Source organism: Notothenia rossii (genome assembly GCF_949606895.1).
Source record: "Notothenia rossii genome assembly, chromosome: 4".
Classification (NCBI taxonomy): Eukaryota; Metazoa; Chordata; class Actinopteri; order Perciformes; family Nototheniidae; genus Notothenia; species Notothenia rossii.
This window is the reverse complement of record NC_136902.1, coordinates 57,442,331-57,462,992: the sequence shown is the minus strand read 5'-3', so window position 1 is coordinate 57,462,992 and position 20,662 is coordinate 57,442,331. Positions and strand designations below refer to the sequence as shown.

The window sequence follows — 20,662 nt, the reverse complement described above, 5'->3', positions numbered from 1 at the left end:
CACATAATTTGGCGGGACTTGAAGAATCCCGAGAAGATCTAGAAAATTGTCAACATTGAAGGGCAGATTAATGGTTATCAAAGTACAAATATCCAAAATCAGTTCAGTAACGGTTTTCAAGGGGACAATATTTACTCAAATTTATGGGTTTGGATGATGGGGGAAACTCGTGCGACAGGCTCTTTAATGTTAGACTCACACCAATAGCTCAATATGATCATAACACGATTGCTTTCATATCAGAGATCAGATGAGGTGGAGCTCAGCTGCCTGCAGCAATAGAGGATGAGGCAGAGAGAAGCAGCAGCAGCACAGGGTTGCAGAAGCAGGTATATTATATGCTGTAGTCAGGTGATTTAAATGTATCAATGAAAGGAAGAAGTGTAGGGTACATGATAAGAAGGGAATACAGTTTGAATAAAAGTAATAAAGTAACCTACAGTGTAACACTGTACTTTATTACTTTTTAATGTACAAATACTTTGTTACTGTACGATAACAACAATAACAATAATCCACCTCCTCTCTGCTCCAGAGGATAACAAAAAAATTGTTAGGGGGGGGGTACCCGAGAAGCTCCTTTCGAAGGCAGTAAACCTAGGGGAAACACTGCACTTCTTGCATGCTAGATGATGAAGATGATGAAGATGCACCTCCCTGTCTCTTTTTAAGCCTCCGATTTGCTTTCTCCAAAACTCGTTGCCAAAACTGTTAACTCCTTGCATTTCCTGAGGCCAAGTTGAAGGATCAAATACTAAGAAATGATCACATGACTTGAAGTCATATCTGATTTCAGATGTGGGAAGTTACTAAGTACACTTATTCAAGTTGTACTTAAGTACAATTTTGAGATATTTGTACTTGACTTTGATGCTACTTTGTTCTTCTACTCCACTACAGTTCAGAGGTAAATTGTGTACTTGTACTCCACTAAATGTATTTAATACTTTTAGTTACTTTACAGATCTGGATTAATGATGTGAAATATAATCAAGTGTTAAATCAGACTTTAGTTCCACCTGGAGTAATTTCACAAGCTACCCTGCAGTATACAAAGTCATTCAGACTAGCTGCACCTTTACCAGCTGTGATAACACTTTTATGATCGATCATTATAAAACATATCATCATATATATTATTCTGAAATGGACCAATCTGCACAATGAATACTTTTACTGTCGGTACTTTCACTATATTTTGATAATACTTTTCTAATTTTACTTGAGTAACATTTTGAATGCAGGACTTTTACTGTAACAGAGTATATCTGAGTACTTCTCTGATTTCAAACTGTTCCATTAACACCCTGAGTAAGTTTGCAGCTGTGTGTTTTACTCCACTTTGTTGTAAATAAAACTGCAGCAGCTTGACTACAGAGCGTGAACGTTGTGATCAGCTGATTTTGCGCAGTTCTCCAGTGTGTGTGCGGGGCACAGAATGCATGGAGCGAAACTGCAATGTAGCTGCTTAATGTCTTTGTAAATGTTTAAAATGTCTATAGGCTAGTTTACTCCATTGAGTGTTGACAAGAAACACGCAAAGGCGCGTAGTGACACAAAGTGCAATTCAGATTTTTGCCGCGCATGCGTACCTGCGTACCAGTTATGTGCACCCCAGGTGATATTATTGAGGGAGAATTGTCCGGGGCTACAGAAAAAACCCCGTCGCCCAGGCCAGGCGAAGCAACTGGTCACAGGATAAAGGAAAAATGGGACAGGATTAAGAACAGGGTTACGATTACACTGTGCGAAGTCAGTATATGACGAAAGATGTTATTGATGTGCGCTGTGGGGCAACTTCTATTTTCTGTAGTCTTTATTTGATGATTTTACTTTTACTATCATAACGTTCATAGTTTGCCTTTTGCTTTAATATATTGTTGGAAGATTAGTAAGTAAGTATCTCACATGATCTGCGTTTGTCAATGATGATTGGCTCTTTCCGTTAATTCCGTGGGGCTTCACTTCAAATTTTCTGGCCGAAAGGAATTGTGGGACGACATTATGTCCTTTCCTTTTGTAAAAGATGGTTTAGTGGATCCTAAGCTAAAGGAGATAGTTTACTGTCTCCTTTAGCTTAGGATCGACTGGAAGCTTTGACTGGAAGAAGTCAAGGCCGCGTTCCTATCATCTCTAGAGAATTCAAACAGCTCTCATCATGGTTGGTACTTCCGGGTCATTTCACCATGATAGAACCTTCCTAAGAAAAACAGACTATTAGACCACAACCCAAGACTTTAGCATTTAAATGTACATAAAACGTTTACAGTTGTTTAGAAAATAAAACCTCATAGGAAGCGATGTGTCACTGTGCTCAGTATACAGTCCAGGCAGTTCTGTATTAACAGCATATGTGCAGGACACAGTGTTAACAAGCATCTGTTCGGCAGAAACTGAGCAGATGCTTGTTGCTTTAAGCAGCAGCCAAGAGATGCGTACAGAAAACCTCACCACCTTCATACATTTACGGCCCGTCTACTCAGCAGTGTTAAAAAAATCTTGAAAATCTTGGAGGTGGGCGTGTCTGAAAGCTTGGGGATGTTTTGCGAGCAACGCGACCAACAAGCAATCACATGAATATCCCGCCCCCGACATACAAAGCAAAAAACCCCGGTTCTTCTCCACTCAGAATATGTGCGGAAAGATATTGACATTGTGTGCATTAATATGATGCATATAGTCTATGATGTGGCAAAGGTAAAGTGTCAGCGGGAAGGGCTATGATGAAAATGTATGAGATTAATGTCTATGGTGCTATTGTATGCTACATTCCATGCTGGCTAAAGATACTGCTTGCTAGCAATGTTTAAACGAAGTAAACTGGATATAAACTCCCCAAACAGTCGAAAACCTACCAGTTTCACCCACTGTCTCTGCCACCTCCCTCCATGCCTGGTTCCTCCGGTTTGTATCCCGGTAAGTTATTAGCGACTGGTCATAAAGAACCTGGTGATTTGCTACCGCAATAACTAATTTCTCCTCCATTTTCAGGAATATAGAAAATGAACTGCGGTCTGGCTCTCCCAGCTTGCACGCGGTTTGATTGGCTAGCGCTTGTACTGTCACATTTGCATAAACGGGATTTGATTGGCTGACGCTTCCACCTCAGCTTCAAAAGTTGAACATTGCTCAACTTTTGAATCCTGAAAATCCTGGAAATCCTGGAAATCTTCGTTTTTCTTCCCCACAATCCAGTTCGGCGAAAAGCGAGGCAAAGTGACGTCACCCCATTCAAAGTCAATGGGCAGAAGCGTTGGAAGATATTTTTAACGCTGCTGTGTGGACGGGCCGTAACTCTCCCTGACGCTTCAAAACGCTCCCCCTCTTCTTTCTGTCGTATGTTAATGATCCCCCATTGGATGCCTCCTTGTCAAGCAGATTGATCATTAAGGAAATTTCAATAATGTGGAAATCAGTCTGGATCCTTTAGCCCAAGCTTATTTTTTGTTGACTTTTCAGAACCGCATAATGCATTGTTGAAACAAATGTGCTAATATAGACATTATTCTGAAAAAGTCTTAGTTGACGCATTTCAATGTGTCTGTACCTTGACTGATAATGTGTACCTGGACTGATAATCTGAATGCAGCCTAAATAATGCATGTTGTCCATGAATGTGGGGTGTAGGATACGATACGATACGATATTACTTTATTTGTCAGATCAAGTCTGACATTTTACTTGCGTCACAGCAGCTCCATGTCCAAAATCAACAGACAAATATCCAGACAAAAATACATGAAACACAAACAACAAACATTTAACACAACAGCACAATCAGTGAGAGAAAAGCTGCTCAAAGAACCTTCAGCGTGCATTTGATCTGGGATTTAGCTCTGTGTTTACTGTGAGGATTGACTGATGTACAAAGGATGCTTCAGTCTGACTTTATTGAATGGTGGGACCCTGTATCTCCGATTAGATGGTAGCAGTTCATATTCGCTGTTCAGAACATGGTTTGGGTCAGAGATGATGTTGTTGGACAGGAATGGCTGAGTCATGACATTCTCTCTTCCCACATACCCTGAAGGCAGCATGGTCATGCAGGTTTCAAAACTATTTTGTTATCCGTCCTTCTCAGACGTTTTTAGAAGACTATTAATAATGAATTGGGGAAATTCCGTTGAACGTGTTCTTTTCCTCCAATATGCTGTATATTTATTCTGTTAGAAAAGTAGATATTCAGTCCGAACCATCTTTAATGGCCTTTTTGCCAAACTCTACCTGCCTGTAAATCTGTGCTATCCTGGAAGGAAATAACTTGGCTGATACTGAGAATGCACACACACTTAATAAGAGTCTTAAAACTGTTGTGGAGTGATGACAGCATGATGTTGCTGTTGTGTTTATGATGAAGACTGGGCACCGCAGCATCACACAGAGTTATCACATCCCTCAGCCTCAAGGTCCACTGAACGTCCTACCACACAGGGACACCCAAATGTGCTTAGTCATGGAGGAATCAATATGTTGTGTCACAGTGCATTTAAAGCTGAGCACAATTCATCATGCTACTCTGGTGCCTACAGCTTTAGCTTACTGGTGTGTTAGCATACAAGGCCCCTTGATTTCCATCTGCTTCACCTCTCACTTGAGTCGATATGGTGTGGAGCTGAAAAATAACTGCATTAAGACTGTAAGCACTGATTCAGAGAAGTTCACCAGGCACAGATTCATCAGTGAACAGATTGCACACATGCTGGAGGAGCAGCTGTCCAGGGAGCGCCTGGTGTGGACTTTGATCCATGAATGTCACAGCTGCCATTACAGAAGCATACATTAGGGCCCCTATCTTAGCAATATGTTGTTTTTGTGAATGCTTTTTTTTATATCCTCCTGCATAGGTTAAGCATTTGTTGACATATATGCACATAAAAATACATTATTGCTTTTGCTCGTCTCAGTGCAGCAACATCATCTCTAGAGCAGGAGAGGTTGTTAATTAGTAAGTTTTACAACTGAAAAGAGAAAAGAGGTGCTGCAGCACAGGCAGTGAGAGAAAAATAAAGAGCTTTTTGAACATTAAAGCATGGAGACATGTCCCAGTAGAGACAATAAATACTATTCACAATCTGATTTTAATGTTTGTTCATAGTCAACAGTATTTTTGTTTATCTGTTAATGAGCTGCCACCAGTACATTTAGAAAGTAGTTAATAAAGTTATAGATGACTGGGGTGTGGTTCTTGTCTGGTGTGATATTGTATCTTAATCAAGAGGCCCATTGTGGATGGTGATTTACAGTTCCTAATTTGTGGATGGTCATCATTTTGATGATGTGATAAGACCCTTAATATATTTTAAATAGGGCTGTCGAACGATTACAATTTTTAATCAGATTAATCACAGTTTAAAAATGAATTAATCATGATTAATCACCATTCGAATTATGTCCAAAATATGCCATTTCTTTATGTATATTGTTGTGGGAATGGAAAGATAAATGAAAGAAGGAGGATATTATGGGTTCAGAACAGTCTCATAATACACACATGCACACAGAAGGATTCACACTTGTATTTCCGGATCCACACTTGTGTTTTTAAATGCACACACAAATGTGTTCTGTTTAATATACATGTAAATAAAATCCAAACAAAGAAAAAAGTTTTACATATGTATTTTTGATCCACACATATTTGTTTTCCATTTAAATCACCTGAACCTGCAAACAGAAACCGCTTTCTGTGAATGGATCGCTGTGGTTTTTTGAGACTCCCCTGACGGTCAGCCGATTCGTACTTGTAATTTCTCTCATCTATAGCCAATCAGATGTCTCCTCCAGTCTAAGCATAATGACCGGCGGGGCTCCCCCCCGTTGACAGTTCACTGTCTAGCACTGGTTTCGTAGTGCACTGATCAATTAGGCTAAGCCAGTGGTTCTCAAAGTGTGGGGCGCTCCCCCTCCAGGGGGGCGCAGAGGCATGACAGGGGGAGCGCGAGAGACCAGGAGGAAAAATGCTTATTTAAAAAAATAAAAAGATATTAAAAAAAATCATATTTTGAAAAATTATTGATTCGAAAATAATATGATACAGTACTATTACGTCTGGGTCTCTGTGTTTCATTAAAGCTCGGCTCTGTGTGTGTGTGGAACGAGCCATTTTGTGTGCGTGCGCGAGAGAGTGAGAGCGCACCGGTACCGGAGATCGTTGATGTTAGCTTCTGGTACTAGCGAGCTACGCTAACGGATATAAGGATTTTTTTCAACAACAAAGTGGAGGAGAGTCCTCTCCTGTCAGACTGAGAGACTCAGTGAGCTAAAGGACTCTCTCAGTGTTATCTCAGTGGGTGTCAAACGTTTTGGTCACCATTAATGTAAACAATTATTTCCGAGGCACACGTTTATATGATCATTATAGTTATACAAAAATAAGAGAATAAATTAAAAACAGGTATGAAATACTATATGACATTAAAAAATGAATAAAGTTTAAAAGGGGAGTGATTTGTAAAATATCCATAAAGAAATAGTAAATCTGTTTACAGTTCTGTGTTGAGAGATGTATCCATAGATCTCTTCATTTTGCTCTCAAAGTGCACCAGATTGATGCTTTTAACTTCAATATTTAAAAATCTTCCCGGGAGAGCTTGCCCCCGGACCCCCCTATGTGAGGTCCACACACCACCTATAAAAATAGCACTTTAACCCTGCTTACACCTATATGCCGTGAGCTGATTATCGAGCCTTCATTGTAACAGTCGCAGGTACACTGTGTATATGCGTGGGGATTGTTGCAGTAGAACATTCCACTGTAGCGACCGGTACATTAATGGGAAACCCTAAATGTTTGAGCACCCTCTATAAAACGTCAAGCTACCCCACAGCACCCCCAAAATAAATCTCTTTCGCCGCCACTGAGCCTGACTATTTGTGTTGGGGGGGGCCCGACTTTTTTTTTTCTCCAAAGGGGGGCCTGACAGAAAACGTTTGAGAACCACTGGGCTAAGCTAACCTGTAGCTGCTCCCTCCACACTCACAACAACTTCATACAGACATAAATAAAGCAGCTGTATTCGCCATACAGTTGCGTTATATACAGCATTGTCTTGTTTATGTCTCTTATGCTGGTGTTATGTATATCTTGTTTTGTATGTGTTTGTATGGCGACCTTGAGAGCCTTGAAAGGCGCCTATATAAAATAAATGAAATAGGCTATAATTATTATTATACAGGAAACACACATTTAAAATGGTTTTGCCTGCCGTTTTTGTATAAAGGCTTGTATTTGCGTGCATTTCCTGTTCGGAAAGTGGCAATGGACTGAGAGTGGAGGTGTCCTGAGATTAGCGCCTGCAGGCAGGCTCCATGGACCTGTCAGCTCCGGACTGCGCAAAATGCGTACATGAAGCGCTACGTCATGAACGCAAGAAATCTACCCTCTCGTGGGGGCGCGCTCATGTGATTGGCTTAGAATTGAGGAGACATCTGATTGGCTACACATAGAAAAAATTACAAGTACGAATCGGCTGACCGTCAGGGGAGTCTCAAAAAACCCACACACGAATGCACAGCGATCCATGCACAGAAAGAGGTTTGTGTTTGCAGGTTCAGAGGTTTCAAACGGAAAACAAATATGTGTGGATAAAAAATACACATTTAAAACTTTTTTCTGTATTTGGATTTTATTTACATGTATAGTATATGAAACGGAACACATTTGTGTGTGCATTGAAAACACAAGTGTGGATCCGGAAATACAAGTGTGAATCCTTTTGCGGATCATGAAATACAAGTGTGAATCCTTCTGTGTGCATGTGTGTATTATGAGGCTGTTCTGAGCCCATAGGATATATCCATTTAACATACAGTATATGTTTATTATAACATTGTTCTGTGTGTCAAAATGAAAGACAGCCCACACACCTATCAATCATCAAACCGTGGGGTCTTATTTCATTACGTGTTGATTTCTATCAACACGTAATGTTGTATCGATGTATAGATGTAGCCTACTACAGAAAAAGTATTCTCCGTCAGGACTTCCTGCAACAACACCACGCCATTATCTTGATTCTGATTGGCCAGAAGACATTAGCAAAGATGTTCTATTGAAAAGACGATCACTACGTGACAAAGGTTTTCAAAACTGTTTCTAGTCTTCGGTATTTCCTGACAAGTGGCTACTGAAATCAATCGTACTAACTGCTGTCTGTGCAATTTACTCGGCGCGAGTTGGCAGACTTTATTTTGCTTACTTTAACACAATTTTTCATGGTGGGGCTATACTAAGCCATTTCTTGGAATGGCTGTAGCCTACCCCAGCGCTGCCACTGGTGGGATGTATGGGACGGGCCATTCTGCGCATGCGTTAAATGCGTTAAATATTTTAACGCACTTAATTCAAAAAATTAATTACCGCCGTTAACGCGATAATTTTGACAGCATTAATTTTAAACATTATTTTCTCTACAAAATAATATTTAGAATATATTAAGGTTCTTATCACATCATCAAAATTATAATCATCTATAAGGTTTTCAATTTGGCTTACATCAGTGATGCATCCACGGTATTAAATTGCTCCCCTTCGGTCAATCAGTTGGTCTAGCATAGATATAGCATAACAGGTATACAAATATGTTAACTTTTAAACTGAAAATATTCTGACAAGTGGTAGTACATAGAAGTTCAAATCCATATGCAAACTCACATTGTTTCCTCTGTTCAGTCTGCAATCTTTAAGGTAAAGAAGGGAGTGACAGGCCTGGAAGGGCGGAGTTTATAAATGGGTAGGGGAGTGGTCTAAACTTGATTAACAGTCGAGTGGTGATGCAGGAAGGAGATTTGGTATATAAGATGTTGGTATCCAAAGCCTTCTGGTTTCCATTTGTGGTCTTATAGTTTCCGGAGCTCTTGCCCCCAGAAGCATTTCATCATCAAACCGGTAGTTGATGGCTCGAATATTGCTTATCAAGTAACATGACTTTTATTTCCCCTACTGGTCAACTGATTTACAGCACAGGGGAAGGTGGACAGCTGTAAGTCAGCAGGAAACCAGTGTACAGCTCATTTCCTTCACGACCACAGTGGACCACTGAAGAAAATTCTCTGTGGATACTTGGCAGTGAGAGGTGTAGTACGTTTGGGCGGCTGGAGGGGTTTTATGAGGCTGACAGCATTCAGATGACTGGACTGAAAACTTCTGTCTGGACCACAGCCCTCCTCCACCCTCACAGCTGGCAGCTCCACACTGCTCCCACCCCGTTCAACTCTGACTCCAACAGCTCGATACTGGAAACTAGCTGCTGTAGTATTGGAAAAGACACACAATTATAATACTTTATTAAAATAGTTTAAATTTAAATCAGTTGCATCTTATTTTGTCATATAGTTTGTCATAATGAAGGGGCTACATGGCTCAGTATATGGGAAGATGTTTGTGTTGTTTCTCAGCAGAAGCACAATTAATGATGCAAAATGAACTTTGTAAAATTTGCTTTGCTCTTCAACAGTTACCTAAAGGCACTTTGCACTGGTTTAATTATTTCTGTAACCAAGTCGGGAGTTCTTCAGTGTCAGTCTCCAGATGTCAGTGACACACCTACAACTTTAGGCCAGAGTGTACATTTTCACTGTTTTGATTTGACAACAATACATCATTATTACATCGTTATTACTGTTATATCTGGGTTATGTATTTACCGTTCAGCAGCAGATACCTCTCTGTCAACTTGAGTCTGACTAGTCTGTAGAATATCCCGTCTACGGAGCTGCTGGACCTGCATTCTCATTGGCTTTTTACTTTGTTAAAACAGTTGAGACATAAATCAGTTGCGTAATCATTTATCATGTAGTTTGGATTTATTTACAAAAAAAGAAGATGTAGGTGTTAATAAAGAATGAAATGGCTCAGCATATGGGTAATTGTTAGTGTAGTTTCATAACAACAGCAAAACTAATGAAGCAAATTAACTATAATCCTGCAGGATGAAATTGAGTGAAGAAAAAAAGTAAGAAAGAAAGAAAGGCTTTTTACTCTCTTAATTATCAACCATTTCTGTCAATGGCTCACTCTCAGATAATCCATTTGGCTCAAAATCCAGTCCCATCACGTTTTACATGGTGTGAGAGTCTGAATAGTATTTGTCACTGAGAGTTTGCCAGTTTATGACACTGCCTTGATGCTTTGGCCAAGTAAGATGTAGACGTCTCACTTTCCACAGTGCACTTACTCTGGAGCAGGCAAGAGGCATTTTTACTTTCTTTAGTGCTTCTTGAGAGTTAAAAATAGAGTGTGTGAGAGTGTGAGCCATGTAGCTGCGGTTCATTGGCCCAGCGTCTCTAATACCTCGACCCTGTAAAATAATTTCAGCCGCTGGCAGTCCGACAACCCACTGCAGGGGGGAGGAGAGGGGAGGTACCGGCTGGGGGGGAGGCAGATCAAACCAGAAAAACTATAGCAGAGAGAGCATGCTGTTGTGTGCCGGGTTGGGAGGGGTGCTTTAAAAATGTATTCAGTAACAATTAAAGTTACTAGTTACCTGTAACACAATGTCATTAGAAACCTAATCTAAGTATCACAATAGAAATGTAATGTAACGTCATTACTTTCTGCTTTTGGATTACCTGCATACTAAATGCAATGCACATAAATAAAAGAGAAAATAAATATCAATAAGATGTTTTTTAATTAAGTCTATTATGTAAGACAACAGAACAATTTGTGTGAACAACATGTTTAGGTTCAGAAATGTGTCCTCTGCTCAGAGATTTGATTGATAGGAAAACCTACTTTCATTCAGCATATGCAGGCAGTAATACACCAGCAATCAGAAAATGCTCCGTTTTAGTTTAATACACACAGTTAAGCTCACACACACTATTTTATGAACAAATAGGTTCACCTGCTGAATTAAAAACAGAACAAATGAATCAAAGAAAGTGAAAACCATAATGCAGATTCAGGCAGTAGGCGTATTCACACTTAAAGTATTAGCCTACAGAGCAGAACAGCTTAAAAATGCTGCTTTTAGTTTTCTCAATTTTTTTTAAGTTGTCCAACAGATAAGGCATCAATCTATTGTATACAAAATAAGTGAAGAATACATTTCCATTTGAAAATGTATTGTGACATTGTAATCATGCAAGTCATTTCTTTATAGGAGTAAAGTTCCTTTTTTTGGTAATGTAATTACATAATCCCTTTACATTAGCTCTGTTACTCCCCAAGTCTGGTTGTGTAAATCTTTGTCTCTACTTGAATATCTATTTCGTTTAATTGCACTCAAGTTATTTTGTCTGTAAACATTTTAGCATTAAGATGATACTGCTTTCCCCCACTTTTTCCCACAATTACTGATATTTAGTCTCAACTCTTCATACTTAAATGTAATGTAATTGTGGAAACATTAAAAACACCTCTAAATAAAACTGATTGCAATTCTATAGCACCAAAAAACACATTCAAATGGACCACAAGTGAATCAGCACTAAACAAAGACTGCTCATTAAAGCCTTCATGAAGAATCTTCAGTTTCATTTTTCAGACAATTGAAAGCATCTTCTAGAGATTAACAATACATGTTTTAGTGGATAGGACTCATCTTAACAAGTAAATAAACGTTATGTGTGAATTCAAATAAGGAATTAACAGTATCTACATTTTGTTAATTTACTACTCCATAGTTCAAACAGGCCAATGACGCAGTGTATGGTAAATCTTTCAGACTAAGCTTTGGTCTTCCTGTCTGATGTGTGCGGTACACTCAGTCCTCTCCTGAGAGCTGTGACGCTCAGTGTCCCTCTCTGATCACTGCACAGGCTCCCGCTGCTCATTCAGATGGTATCCAGAGCAGAGCTGTCAGTGTCGCCTGGCAACACTGATGTGACATCACACCTCTAGTGTATTTCCTGTGGTCCAAGCCACAGTGGAGAATGACACTATGCAGTACATCTTTGTGTTGAATGGCTCAATTAGCAATTCATCTGAATGCATCACTGACATGTTCACTGTCAATCATATTCAAGCCTTTTTCAGTTGTGAAATTATATATGCAAACAGTATATTCAGTCATTGCTTGATTATTGCCTACTTTGTAGTTATAAATATATGAAGAAACAAATTAAAATGAGCTTTAGACCCCATTTACAAGGGAACGTTTGCGTTTACGCACCGTATGCGTTTTCAAAAAAGTCTTCTGCTCACACGCATTCGATTCATTTAACGCGTCCGTTCACACGAGACTGCTCGACCCGCTGGAAATGCTGTAGTACATACAGGATTTTGGGCCCCATGAAAATATATCACATTGGGCCCCACCACCAGGCCCAGGCCACGCCAACCAAGCACAATTGCTGTAACCACACCTCCAGAACCCAACCGACTCATTTATGCTTTAAATAACTCTACCTGTACAGACTTGCATCTATCTTGTAGTCCAATACTAACTGCACAATATTTACTGACACTGAGTTGTGAAAATATAACACTGTGCAGACGTGCAACATTCTGCTGCTATTTGATATATGACTAACATTCCTGACAATAGATCTCAATAGTCATCTTTTATGGTGTAAATGCCATTTTAATAATTACATTTTTGAATGGAACATTCTCAACACGAATGCATAAATCCAAATAAATAAAACTTAAATATGTGAGAAAATACTTTGTTTGAAATGTGTAATTTAAATTAGGATGTTAGCTTTTTGTTTTGATATATATATATATATTGTATTCAGTGGCGGCTGGTGGAAAATATTTTTGGTGGGGCTATGGAAATGGTGACAAAAACATGTGTGTGTGTGTGTGTGTGTGTGTGTGTGTGTGTGTGTGTGTGTGTGCGTGCGTGCGTGCGTGCGTGCGTGCGTGTGTCACTCATACTTGCCAACCCTCCCGATTTTCGCGGGAGACTCCCGCATTTCTCCCGATTTCTGACAAAATCAGATTTACTCACGACTGTTTCCACTCGGACTTTAATACAGCTACACCATTGTTTGGTTTCCATGGTAGCGCGTCTCTTTAGCAGCGCACGCAACTCAAAGTCTGAGAGGGTGAGGAAGATGAAAACTGAACAAGAATCGACAACTCGACCCTCTGATCACTCCTTTCCTGTAAAATACAGGTCCAGCCCACACATATGCTCCATGGTGCCACAGGCATTGCCCTTACAACTACAATAAGCATGCAAATGTTAATCTACAGCTCCGGCGATCCACTAGCACCGGAGTCTACCTGACGCAGCCATTCCCTACTGTAGCGTCACCTTGGATACGAGTCTAAACAACTCACAGACACACAGGCCAGGGCGCTGAAAGGGCGCCCTTTGAGCATCAGATCTGACGACGCTGATTGGCTAAAATTATGTTTCGGCGGCATAGTTTACAGATAGCAACAGTCAGCTTGTTGGCTGCAGCTGCTCTGGCTGAGGGCTCCTTTCTACCGCCCGGACGAGAGAGGGTAATGATACACGCTGCGGCCAGGCAGGAAACATGTGACTTATCAGTAACTTTAGACATCGTAAAACAATTTTAAACGACATTTTATTGTAGATTATACATTTTACTGATACCAACTATATAATATTTACCTTGTTCTTTAAAAACAAAAATAAAAATAAAAAATATATATTTTTTGGAAATATATTTTTTAATTTATTTTAATTTTTAATGACAATCAAAGATGTGGGAAGAGGGGGGGCGGCGCCCCTAGCGCCCCTATGGGCCGGCCGCCACTGATTGTATTCCAGTCTCCCTTCAGATATGTTAAGTGGCATGTCATTCAACACAATGCTGCTCACCTCCTTCAGTCGGGAGAAAAGCTGGTTCAGGTTCAGCATTATGGGGGGACAGGGCTGCTGAGCCTAAATATGGATCTGTTGGTCCTGGCACCAGGAGGAGGGACAACTGATTTAGTATGAATAGCTGCTAAAAATGTACCGGCATTTATGAAATGTCAGCTAAAAGAGCAGTGAAATTAAAAACCTCTGCATTTTCTTTATATATATTAACAGAACTTAATGTAAGCTTAGTAACAACAAAAATATAACAACTATTATTTACAATGGACTACGCCTAGCTAACAGACACATTTCCACCACTCATGGACCACACCCACCTTTTCTTTTGAAAAACTGGGTGACATACTGTCGCCCTTTAGTCCCTCTCTCTTGTCTTTCTCTCCTTTCTTTTCTTTTTTGAGACATGTTACACGCGTAAGTAGGCTACTAGCATCCCTGCTCCTCACATGCTCTGACTCTTTGCTAGAAAGTGCCGACGGTGCTGCACCTTTTGGAGGTGGGACCAAACCATTACATGTAAATAGAAGGGGGTGTACAGAGGCTTTGGATAATTAACTTTTGGAAGAAAATAAGTTAAATTAATTGTAAGTTTAGTGAGTACATTATCAATATAACGTTATATTAATGTTAATTGTTGATGAACGATGATTCTTAATGTTCTAAAATTGTTTGGGCCCTCGTGGTGAGGGTGCTTGGGTTGGCCAATAGGGCGGCCAGGATAGGGCAGCCACCCCCCCCCCCCCCCCCCCCCCCGCTCCGCCACTGGCTGCTGCCGCCGCAAAAATACACCTAAAGCAGCGAAGAAGATCCCAGAGCATGGTTGCCCTTCTGTTTATGCCCCGCGGTGGATTTAGCAACATGTAATTCTCCATGTCCACTTGTTGCTGATGGTTGTGGTAGAGGAGCCGTAGGTTTTTGCACTAACATCTGTAGCATGGTCGAGCTGTAGATTGTGTACTAACATCTTTAGCATGGTCAGTAGCAATAGCTCTAGCAGTAGCTACTGACAGTAGCTACTAGCCATGCTACAGCAGTGAGCAGCAGAGGTGGGGAGAGGGGGGGCTATGGCTTCATCTATCGGGAAATGATCGTATAGGTCGTACACACGGAGCCGTTTGCCCCCCCCCCATAGTGTTCCGTTGCAGATCTATCCACCTGACCTTCGGACCCGTTATCGTTTGCGGGTCCGTTTCCGCCGTTCCGTTACGGCCTTGTGTAAACGAAAGGGCTATACGCGAGAGAAACTATGCGGAAACTATGCGGATACAATCCGTTTCGTCCTTGTGTAAACGGGGTCTAAGGGTGCATTCACACCTAATAGTCCGTTTTTTATGGTGCACACAAGACCACAGTTTGTTATATTGTTTGATTTTCAGAAGGTTTGGTTTGCGTTTACACAGGAAAAACTCAAACGGACTATAAACTTTAAACACTAGTCATGTGAACGGAAATGCTGTTCAACCATTGGTCAGACATTAAGTCGATAAAAACGCAAATCCCTGCAATTTCTACCGAAGCCTCCGCCATGGAGCATTGGCACTTTCGGCAGGTTATTCTCATGCTGCTGTTAATCTGGAGATCAACAGACACTAGCGGCCCGCGCATATGATTATATAATCAGACAACGTCCGTTAAAAAACATAAAAACACATATAATGAGAGACGTTCTGCAGTAAGGAGGGGCGTTTCACCGACGACAGGTGTTCTTACTTTTATGTAGTTGACGGAGCATTTTTACTTTACACAACACTGTTCAACACTTCATTCTGCTTCACTCTTTAACTAAACAACCGCGGATGTCTTGAAAGACTCTTTCGCTAAAGATTTTGAAGATATCCGCGTTCTTGTGACACGTAAATACTACGCTTCCTATGTTTTGGTGCGGACTGCGTTCACACCAGCAATGAACCGCTCCAGAATTCGCAAGCAAGCGCTCCGAGACCACCTATTTTAGCGGACCAGGGTCCGGTTGTTTAGTTCACTTACAGATGTAGCACTTAATTTCAGACAGTTTGGAACGCAAGGGCCGTGATTGGTACGTGATCTGCCCTCGCTCAAGGGAAAACCTCCAGCTTGACTTGAGACCGCCCCCGTGATAAATAAATGTAATTATAATGAAGCCAGCTGCAATGAATCATTGATCCACCAGGGGGTGCAGTGGGGTTCCACACTGGAGCTCATGTGAAATAAAGTCAGATACTGTACGGTACACTGGATGTACAGTGGAACTTAATGTTGTTTAGTCTAAAAAAACGAACGGGAGGAAATGCAGCCCGGCTCTCGATTTTGAATCCTAATTTAATCATCATCTTCACCACGATCATTTATGTTTATTGTTGAGATTTGATGGGATATATGTCCTCACTTGTATGTGGTACTGTACTGTTCCATGTGATGTGCAATGTTGTGCTTGTGCCACAGTGAGGCGCAAGGACAAGGGGTATAGGATGCATGCCTGCCTCCTATAGGCTAATCACAGCTCTTGATTGCCACGTGTGTGTGGAACCAGTTCATTCCAGTGGAGGCTGTCCCCGTGAGAGTGATGCGTACAGCCCTTATAATAAAATATGCCAGGCTTGGCTAAATGGATTACATCTCCGTGTTTTTCTCCGAATGCAACGTTAAGCTGCAGAACTAAGCGTAACTTAACAGGTTATGGGCCCAGGAGTCGTTCGGAAGAAAAGTTTGTCGGTTTCCACCGTGTAGTAGTCGCAACAAACAGCGTGCTAACGGGTTGCTAAGCTAGCAAGGAGAGCAAGCTAGCATCATGGATCAACGAGGAACAAGCAGGTTGCCTCGACTGGCGTTCGACGGAGATGAGACCAAATATGAGATTTGGGAGACCAAAATGTTGGGACATTTCCATTTAATTGGACTAAAACACACGGTCCTGGGAGAACCGAGGACTGAAGCGGAAAGAGCGGCAGACGACAAGAAAAATGCCGACGCGTATGCCGAGATGATTCAACTGTTGGACGACAAGAGCCTCTCATTAGTTATGAGGGATGCTGCCGACGATGGAAGAAAGGCTCTAAACATATTAAGAGAGTATTATGCCGGGAAGGGAAAACCCCGGATAATTAACCTGTACACCATGCTTACATCGCTCCAGAAAGCGGGCGACGAAAGTATTATGGACTACATCATCAGAGCAGAAACAGCCATCACAGCACTGCGAAATGCAGGTGAGACGTTGGGAGATGGTCTACTAGTAGCTATGGTCTTAAAAAGACTGCCTGGGAGTTTTAAGCCATTCGCAATACATGTGGCACATACAAATGATAATATCACATTTGCTGAATTCAAGACTAAGCTACGAAGTTTTGAAGAAACAGAGAAGACAAATGCAGCTGAGTTGGGCGACAGTGTGATGAAGACCCAGGGGAGAACCGGGCGGCGACCCGCCAAGACAAACGCACGTGACCGGTACAAAGAAGACACAGAGATGGTGTGCTTCAAGTGTGGCACCAAAGGTCACCGAGCGAAAGACTGTCGACAGAAGACATGGTGTAGTCGATGCAGAAGCGACACACACAAAGACGCCACATGTAGGCGTAAGGATAAGGACGGTAAGGACAAAAGGGATGGAGCGTGTAAAATCACAGAAGATGATGACGGCGCCGACTTCGCGTTCAAGATGAGGGACGGGGAGCAGCAGCCGGCGAGCGGCATCCAGGAGAAGGGCCTGATGGTGGACACGGGAGCCACATCACATATCATCACCGACGTGACCCAGTTCAAAGATTTCGACAGCGCGTTCAGACCAGAAAAGCACAGCGTCGAGTTGGCAGACGGCACCCGATGCAGCAGGGTCGCTCAGAGAAGGGGAAATGCTGAGGTTTCCCTAATCGACAGCGGAGGACGGCGACACAAGGCGACGCTGAGAGACGCTTTATTCATACCGTCGTACCCCCAGAACATCTTCTCGGTAAAGGCGGCGACTACCAGTGGGGCCATGGTTGTCTTTAAAGAAGAGGAAGACGCACTGATAACCAGAGACGGTACCAGATTTGACATTCATGTTTATGGAAAATTGTACTATCTGCATACTGAGGGTGAGTCTAATGACACTTGTAATGCATGTCATGACATTCAGACATGGCATGAGATATTAGGCCACTGTAATTATGACGATGTTCTTAAGTTGCAGAATGTGGTTGAGGGTATGCAGATCAAGGGCAAAGCAGTTAGGCCCGAACATGAGTGTGAGGTGTGTATTCAAGGAAAGTTTGCCCAAACGAGAAATAGAAACCCTGATACCAGAGCAGAGGGTCCCTTACAGATGGTGCACACAGACCTAGCAGGTCCTGTAGCCACACAGTCAGCAGATGGTTAAAAATATGCGCTGTCGTTCACTGACGATTACTCGAGCGCAGTGGTCGTATATTTTCTGAAAAAGAAAAGCGACACAGTACAAGCTACGGAAAAGTTCCTAGCAGATATATCCCCTTATGGGAAAGTGATGTGCATGCGATCAGATAACGGAACGGAGTATACATGCAATGATTTCCAAACACTGATGAGGAAAAATAAAATCAGACATGAAACGTCAGCTCCGTATTCCCCGCACCAGAACGGGACTGCTGAGAGGGGTTGGCGTACTCTATTTGAGATGGGCAGGTGCATGCTAGTTGAAAGCAAGCTACCAAAACAGCTATGGCACTATGCAATACAAACAGCAGCGGTGGTACGTAACAGATGCTTTAATAGGCGTACAGGGCAGACCCCTTACCAGCTGCTGACAGGCAAGAAGGCTAATGTATCTAACATGCAGAAATGTGGGTCTGTATGCTACATGTACAAACAGGATAAGGGTAAACTGGATTCCAGGTGTGACCAGGGGTGTTTTGTGGGATATGACAAAAACAGCCCGGCGTATTTGGTATATAATCCAGATACTAATAAAGTACACAAACACAGGCTAGTGAAGTTTGTGAGCAGGGCAGCTGTAGAGAAACAGACACAGACAGGAGAGACAGACCCAAATGATGGCTATGGCCATATGAGACAGCCTAGGACTAGCGAGACCACGCAAGATGTCAATAGGAGAGCGGAGAATGCTCAAGAGCCAAGTGTGCGGAGTAGAAGTACACATAGTGGTGGTCCAGGTGCAGTTATGAGGCCAAATGGCCATAACCAAACACAACAGAGTGTGACAGGTGATGAACCTGAGACTAGGAGGTATCCAACTAGAGAAAGGAGGAAACCTAGTCACTTAGATGACTTCGTAGATGAAGACAGTGATAGTGATGGGGTTCATACCACTGTAGACTACTGCTACAGAGCGGTATATGGTGTTCCCCAAAGACTTTTGGGGAGGCTATGAGGTCGGCTAACTCAAAAGAGTGGGTAAAAGCCATGGATGAGGAGGTCCACTCATTAAATGAGAACAAAACATTTACCCCAACAACCCTGCCAATAGAGAGGCGAAGTCACGCCCATCTACTTCCGGTCCATGGGACCCCGGAAGCGAAAAATTATACATTGAATTCAATGGAGAGAGAAAACGTATCTTTTGATCCCGTTTGAATTGTGCCACGAACTACACATATGATGTTTGTCAATCTTAAACAATCATTTCCATGTCAAAAAAGTCGCATTTTGTCGTAATACTGTTGAAATATAAGACTATGAAAAATACGCGACTACAAAGACTACAAATCCCAAATCCCATTCTGGGTCGCGCATGTGATGTCACAGGCGATAATGCTCCAAGTGGTTGCGACTCGTAATTGAAGCGAAGAAGAAGATTTCATAACTGATTTATTCCCTCCAATAAATATAAGAGATTGCTCCAATAAATTCACTTTTACAAGATGCCTGTGTGCTTTGTACCATGTTGTAATCACAAAAGTGATCATACCACTTGCTCGTTCTATCGCTTCCCGTCTTATGAAAGGACCAGGAGTCGCTGGATCAGACATATCAGGTAATATCATAGGTAATATACATGTTGTGCATGGAACATAGTCAAGTTAGCTACCTAGCTAGTAGCGACGAGTAGCGAGCACGTTAGTTAGCATTACATTACTTAGCCTTGTCATTTTTAGTAGCCTTACCATTAAGTTATTATTTTATTACATGAAGTACACCAAAATGTTAAACAGTAAGATTAGTCATCATGGTAAGTATTTCGTGAAACATTTGAAGAGTGGCCTGCTGCGCCCTCCACCGGGTGCTAAGGAAGCAGTTCAGGGAGAGTCGACGGAAGGCAGGCAGGCAGGGAGCTTTGCGTGACATTCTTCTGGACATGTGTCATTGTGATGACAGTGAGAGTGAGTCAATCTGTTTGTTGGAAAGACAGTAGTTGAGTGATTACTGAGAGAACATTATTAAAAGAGATAATTATTCAGTGTTGTTACTTTAAAGTGTTGTTACTGACCTGTTTCTCTTTTATTGTCTTTACCTCACCTGTAACTGCTGAGACCCTGAGGAACATGCACACTGGACAGACCTGCTCTGGCAACCTGATTTCCACTGTACGTAATAGTATTTGGTTATGGTATATTATTTATATACATCAAAGGCACAATGCACCCCCCAGAGACACACATGTATTGAGTGTGATATTTTGCATAGGTCATGTGAAATCATCTTTACATACTAGAAAACTGTAGGAGTGGCAACTTGTTTTGAAATTGAATTTTTAATATCCGATAATAAAGTTGATCTGTTTTCTTTATTCTTCTCTCTCCCCAGCTCCATCCATCACCGTTCTCTGTTCCTGCAGGTCCTCCTTGCTAATCAATGCTCATATGTTTTTACACAATTACAAATAAAGTCAATGTACTGTATGACATGAAGTTGTGCTTCATTCTGAGTCAATAATAAATTCATTCTGCTTTCAACTGCAAAATGATTGTGGACTGCACCGACATCCATGTAGCTGCCCCCCCCCCCCACCCAGTAAGATGAACCAA

General features: G+C 41.7%; 2 protein-coding genes across 5 annotated transcripts in view; both read left to right on the top strand.

Moving 5' to 3' along the window:
• The window catches only part of caln1 (calneuron 1), a 274,355-nt gene that overhangs the window by 234,471 nt on the left and 19,222 nt on the right, over window positions 1-20,662 (top strand). The window lies entirely within an intron of this gene.
• LOC307037033 (uncharacterized protein) lies at window positions 10,509-20,542 on the top strand. The gene is made up of 2 exons (XM_079677743.1): window positions 10,509-20,221; window positions 20,442-20,542. The coding sequence occupies exon 1, from the start codon at window positions 16,510-16,512 to the stop codon at window positions 18,076-18,078; it is 1,569 nt and encodes a 522-aa protein (XP_079533869.1). The 5' UTR covers window positions 10,509-16,509; the 3' UTR covers window positions 18,079-20,221; window positions 20,442-20,542.